This window comes from Ornithodoros turicata, chromosome 7 (assembly GCF_037126465.1).
Source record: "Ornithodoros turicata isolate Travis chromosome 7, ASM3712646v1, whole genome shotgun sequence".
Classification (NCBI taxonomy): Eukaryota; Metazoa; Arthropoda; class Arachnida; order Ixodida; family Argasidae; genus Ornithodoros; species Ornithodoros turicata.
The window spans coordinates 50,393,031-50,399,030 of NC_088207.1; the positions used below are offsets into that span (position 1 = coordinate 50,393,031).

General features: G+C 44.5%; 1 protein-coding gene across 1 annotated transcript in view; it reads right to left on the reverse strand.

Annotated features, from left to right (window-relative positions):
* LOC135401447 (synaptotagmin-10-like) overlaps positions 1 to 5,662 on the reverse strand; it is a 75,803-nt gene extending 70,141 nt beyond the window's left edge. Inside the window, exon 1 of the mRNA XM_064633861.1 lies at positions 5,348 to 5,662. Coding sequence (XP_064489931.1) covers positions 5,348 to 5,350 — 3 coding nt within the window. The 5' untranslated portion in view covers positions 5,351 to 5,662. The remainder of the gene's footprint in view (positions 1 to 5,347) is intronic.
* Between the last annotated feature and the right edge of the window lie 338 nt (positions 5,663 to 6,000).

A 6,000-nucleotide genomic window follows, 5' to 3' on the forward strand; every position in this document is an offset into this window, starting at 1 on the left:
TCATATGCTCTGACGTTCTTAAATAGCGAACTTTCAGCTGCATTCCATATGTAGAAAATGCATATTCACTCGTGACAGCAGGAACACATGCTGGGCAGGACCAATGCGTACGTCCTGTATTCGCCCATATGTTTCGTAACACCTGTTACGCCATAGTCGTAAATTCTGAGTCGCACACATTTAAGGAAGAGCTATGACATAGCGAATGGGAATGGCCCGAGATCGCGCTTGCGTAAGGCAAGTGAGTTTAACAACTTGTACTGTGACGAAATATCGAAAGATGGTGGAGAGGGATAGGTTTAGCCAAGCGGTGTATATGTTAGTGATTCAGTCGGCAGTCAGACGGACGTCGCAGCAATATGGTTTGACGGAACATTTTGTAGTTCTCGTGAAACATCGCTCGCGGTGAAATTGCCTTTATTTTTCCCATAGTCGCACGCGAGATACGTTATAAGTATAGGGTTATGGGTTTTCGGACTTAGCCAGAAAAAATCCGAGAAACATACGCCGGCAAAATTTAAGGCAATTCCGATTTATCAGAAACACTTCGCTTGCGAGGGCTCCAGTAATCGATAGCTCAGCAACAAAAGCCATGTCCTGATGACTGATCGACGGGGTTCGTTTTCTTTTATGTCGAGATTGTCTCGTAATGTTGATTCCTAGCTCCCACGTACAAGGGAAGGTGGATCTCTTCACCCAGGTCCACCATGCAGCAATCTTTCACAAGACAATACGCGATACATCCGTACATACATACATACTCTACTCGACATGAAGGCACTTGAGGCCATTTAACAAATTTACGCGGAAAATGTCCAATGCCTAGGCTTTTCCTTTTTCTGAGTTGAGTTGAGTTTGAATCTAAAAAAAAGGGAAGAAATTGAATTCGTCACCTGACGAATTCTCCTACTACCATAACGAAGCCCTAAGTGGATGAACACCACAGAAAAAAAAAAAAAAGATAAAAAGAGAAAAGCATCACCCCTCCCGGTCACGAACGGTATGCGCACATGAGTATCTGTATCCCCGGAGTGAAAGGAATTGCGAGAAACGATAACAGGAACGAGGACATGCCTAGAACGCGGTCCTGAAATACAGATTCGATATCTCTGCTCACTATGGAAGTTGACAAGTGCCAAGTTCATTTTTCTGTGAATCAGGCTTTCCTAATCAAAGTGCATAAGGGAGTAGGGGAAGGTGGGGCAAGTTGAGACAGAAAATTGCAATCGAATATGAAAATTTTATTGTTTGCGTAAAAAAAAAAGAGAAAAAAAAAAACTAGCCATAGGCACATTCTCAGAGGTCTAGAGCTTCTGATCTGTAAATCTGAACGGACGTAGCCGGTTTTAAAATAAACACAGAACAAGATATTGTAAAAATGCAGATTGTCTAATCTTGCCGCAACCTTTGCGGCAAGACGAGACGTCGCGTGCGGCAAGATGAGACACGCCGCCGTAATGAAATATACAAATTAGTTTTTGCAATCCAAGCACCTACGCAGCCCCCTTGGCAGATTGTGTGCTTGAAATGACAGGTACTTGTTGCAAATCAGGCAATTGTTGCATCAGTAAGATGGGTCGAAAGCGAAAGCTGTGAATATGTCAAGGAATATCCTGATATCGAGGAGTTCGTATATTGCCACGCGATCGCGATTGAAATGTATCTACAAGTTCTGCGTAACAATAAAGGCCAGTTCCCACATACAGCGCTTCGCTTTATAGCGCTATAAAATAGCTATCAAAATCTAGCGCTGTTTTTTGGCTTGCCGTTCTCACATACAACCGAGCACATAGCGCTATCCTGCTGGGGTCACGGGATATCTCGTTGCGACGTGATGCACCGGTACTACCGTCTTTTCTCAACCACGATCCGCACGGTCTCAACACTGTCCGCGTCGGGGGGGGGGGGGGGGATATGTTTATTGAAACAAAAAAGTGAGGAAAGGTTAGTCAGGCATAGGCCGACTTGCCGTCGGGTATCCGCAGCATGAAGGGGGATGACACTTTCGATGCTGTGATCGCGATACCAAACTATAGTAACCAAACACCCATGCATTGGCAGATGAAACTCGTGGCCATTTTCGTCATTTCATCGTCGCCTTCCATTCTTGCTGCTTCGAGTGATCGGAAGCAAAACAGACCTCAGCTTCCGCGACGTCACGGCTGAAAGAAGCTCACGATTGGTTAACACAGACTCACCGCTCAATATGGCGCTAGAAAAGTTGAACGGGGCTCTACTTCGACAAGAGCGGTTTTATAGCGGTTCGCAGCAATGCGAGGAAGAAAATATCGCGCAATTTTCTAGCGCTATGTACCAGAGTGCTATATAACTGGGCTGTGGGAACTGGCCTTAAGCGCTTGTGCAAGGCAACTTCTAATTCGTTTCGTGAGTATATGTCGTTCCACAGCCATCGCTTTTGCTCCGAATTTAGGATATTATTTCAGGTTTCAAAAATAAAATGACAAGAAGATCCGAATTTTCGGGAAATCATAAACTCCGGATATGCCCCAAAAACGAACAACGAAAACTCGGAACCCTATAGTTATAAGCCATAGAAAGCGAACCGATATTTTACTGCGTATCGAGCACGTAGGCAAGAGTAATTACAAAACTGCTCGCTGTTGTGTCGCGGTTTCACCGTAACGCATGAGCTCGAATTATAAGTACAGACAGTAACCAACAGACAACGTTGACGACATCTAGTGGTAAGTGTATAGGTATCCCTATTATGTCTCTCTCGGCTCTCCACATTTGCATGTCGAAATCTCTTGCAGAAAATTCGCTTACAGACTGACGTTCGGTAACAGAGGTCGCTCCATAATGCAGGAGCATTGAGCTCTCTCAAAGGAGTTCTTTCATGAACTTGGATCAAATTAACGGTGAAGCATTCTGAAAATGTCGGTCATGCATTTCACATGTGCAGAGCCGCCTTATATTATCTTTGACATCATCTCCTGCGGGGCACGGCTTTTAATTACGAGCCGCGTTAGGGATGCGGACGCACCCTGGCGGGAAATGAAGGAGACCTCCTCAAGACAGACGTTAATACGCTTTGCCATGCAACGTTTCATTAGCATGTAGGATACTCTCTCAATGCACGAAGAGCATGGTAGAGAGCGATGAGATCCGCTTTTGTAATTATTCGGTGAAGCAGCGTGGAACAAAGCGCATGTGGGCAGGATAGACGCGGAATATTCCCCAGACTGGGGAACACTGGTACCGACTGGCGATACTTTTTTCCCAACGATATTGCTGGCATATTTTAAAGGTTTTATCACCCCTAAAATGGCAAAATTTGGTTGTAGCATGGCGCGCCGTACTCTCTCGACATAGCGAGGCGAAGGAGAGCTGCGGGTACACGTAACCCTGGTATTATAATATTCTAGAAATAGTTTTACACTGCACGTATGTACAACTCCCGTCAACCTTAATAATAACCCTGGGGGCACTAGGGGAATGTTACGTTAACAAAATCCTTGCGTTAAAATAACTGAATAATTGTGTTCAATTAAGATTTCCTCATGGCTCCTAGGGTTGCTGTAATCGCGCTCGGGAACGAGACCATATTTTTTTCCAGTGTTATTATTAAGTTTGGCAGGAGCTGGAGCTGGAGCTTTACAACGCTAAAAAAGCGTTGTACTCCCGCGTTGTACGCGGGAGTACAACGTTTTTTTTTTTTTTTTTTTCCTGTTTCGCCTAGTATTTCAGTCCTGCGCTTCGCAACTCGTGCCACATTTTGCTAATTTTTTTTTAATCTTTCGTGACGCACCGATAGATATGTGAATTAGATAAGAGACAATAATCTGGTACGTGGAATCAATGTTAGTTTTGAAAAGCTGTTGAGCAGGATCAGTATCGCGAAAACTAGTTTATACGTACCGGAAAGCAACCCGAAGTTTGTCCCATGCAGAATATATGAGACAGCGCAGGTGATATTATCTGCTGAGATATCAGGTGATATCTGCAGAGAACGCTTAAATCGACGTTAAAGACCATGAAAGTCCGGGCATGTGTTCTCACAAAATGTATAGTTTCTCCTTTTTCTTTTTTTTCCCCACCCTCCTTTCCCTTCATTTGACTTACCTGTAATGAGACCTAAGTAACGCGTCCTGGAGTAGTCAGTCCCGAGTAGTTTAGGAGTAACATCTCCAGTTTTTTCCTTTTACTAGTCAATCAGTCAATCAATCAACCAACCATGAAAGCGTGTTTCTCTTCGTTCTTTTTTTTTCATAAGGACAGGGCTGTTTGGTGGATTCCAAGTTAACAAATTATTTTCGTGTTGTAGTATGTTTTGATGGTGACGGTGATGTGATAAAAAAAAAGGGGGGATGTGAGTCAGTATGTTTCGACATTAGGTTCTTCCCGTTGGATTCATTATGATTCATAATTGTTTTTGTTAGTGTACGACAACGTACAACAGCAACAATACCAACAAGAATACCACCACAGGTCACAGAAAGGTCTGACAGACCTTTCCTTTTAATAAGTGTATATTTCCCCCCACCCCCTCAAAGCACCTGCACGCGAGAAATACCGAAGGAATGGCGTAAAACAAGTGCGTTACACTGTGGCTACACTAGCTTGGAAGTGGCAAGAGCTAAATAACACAGAAAGAAAAACCCTATAGCAAAATGACCCAGGAACCGTGAATACCTATGATTGTATACTACACTATAGTTTACAGTTATTAGTTCCCATTATTGCTCACTTTGTTGGTATAGATTGCTTTTATTGGGGACTTAAAGTGTGTCGTCGGGTTTCTCTTGGGGTGCAGTCCTTGTCACTAGACTTATACAAACTAAACTTGGTGAAGAACATCACCTTATAGAAACCTCCACAGAAACCACTTAATCTTCGAAAAGGAACGCACACAAATCCAGGGTATGTATGATGCTTTTGCAAATCACTAAGCACTTCGAAAGTCCCCTTAACGCACGCACATTATATGATGCATAATGTAAAAACCCCGAGACTAGGGAACACGAAGGGACAGACACAACACGAAGTCTCAGACTTCGTGTTGTGTCTGTCCATTCGTGTTCCCGGGGCTCCGTGTCTCGGGGTTTTTACATTATGCATCATCTTCACCAGCTCGCTTGCTTCCTAGCCATTTTTTCATTGACATTATATGAGTTCACTATGCGTTTATGTTCGGTAGTTGGTACTTCAAACACAATCTTCAGCATACACGCAGCGAATAACGAGAAGGAAGACTTAGTAGACAGAGAAGCAGGAGTTGCGTTGCAAGCGTGTCGCTCTGTTGTTTGCTGTGTGTATGTTGAACAATGTGGTACACGATATAAGACGTCCGTTAAAAAAGAAACAGCGAAGATAAGCCCACACCTACCATTATATTGAATCGCTGTCCGAACACGTCGACAACGCACAAGTCACAGGCTCCAGTTCCTTGATATAATGCTTTGACTTCAGTGGAACAACACACTAGCACAGTTTCAGCGCACTACACTGCAACAAGTCACGGCTAGAAACTGTGAGCAACAACTTTGATAGTTCTTCGACGAGGTAAGTGTCATGACGCGTCGAACGCGACGAAGAAGGAGACGAAGCACCACGACACGAGTGAGACGTCGGAGTGCAGCAAGGTTTCGCACCTGAAGAAAGCTGTAGAGAGATGTTGAGGAGAGCGCGCGCGTCACCTCGGCTGCCGGCTGTGGAACTGGACAGGATGGGTCGGCGCCGCGCAATTTCACTACGGGCCCGGTGTACGCGTGCGCCGAAAGCAAAAAGTGCGCCCGCGCAACAGATGTCTGCTCGGCGAACCGCGCAGCGAGGTGATGAGATATACGTATGCAGATGCGGAAATTTGAGTTGCCGTCGGTCATGCTGGGAAAGAGTCAGAGAAAATCGTGTTTTCTGCTGCTGATGATGATGAAATGGAAGCCGAAAAGGCAGAAGCAGCGTATAATGCGGGAACTGTGTTTACTGCTTGTCTGTTCTACTAAAATAACTTATCTGATCAGTGGCTGTCGTTCAATTGCG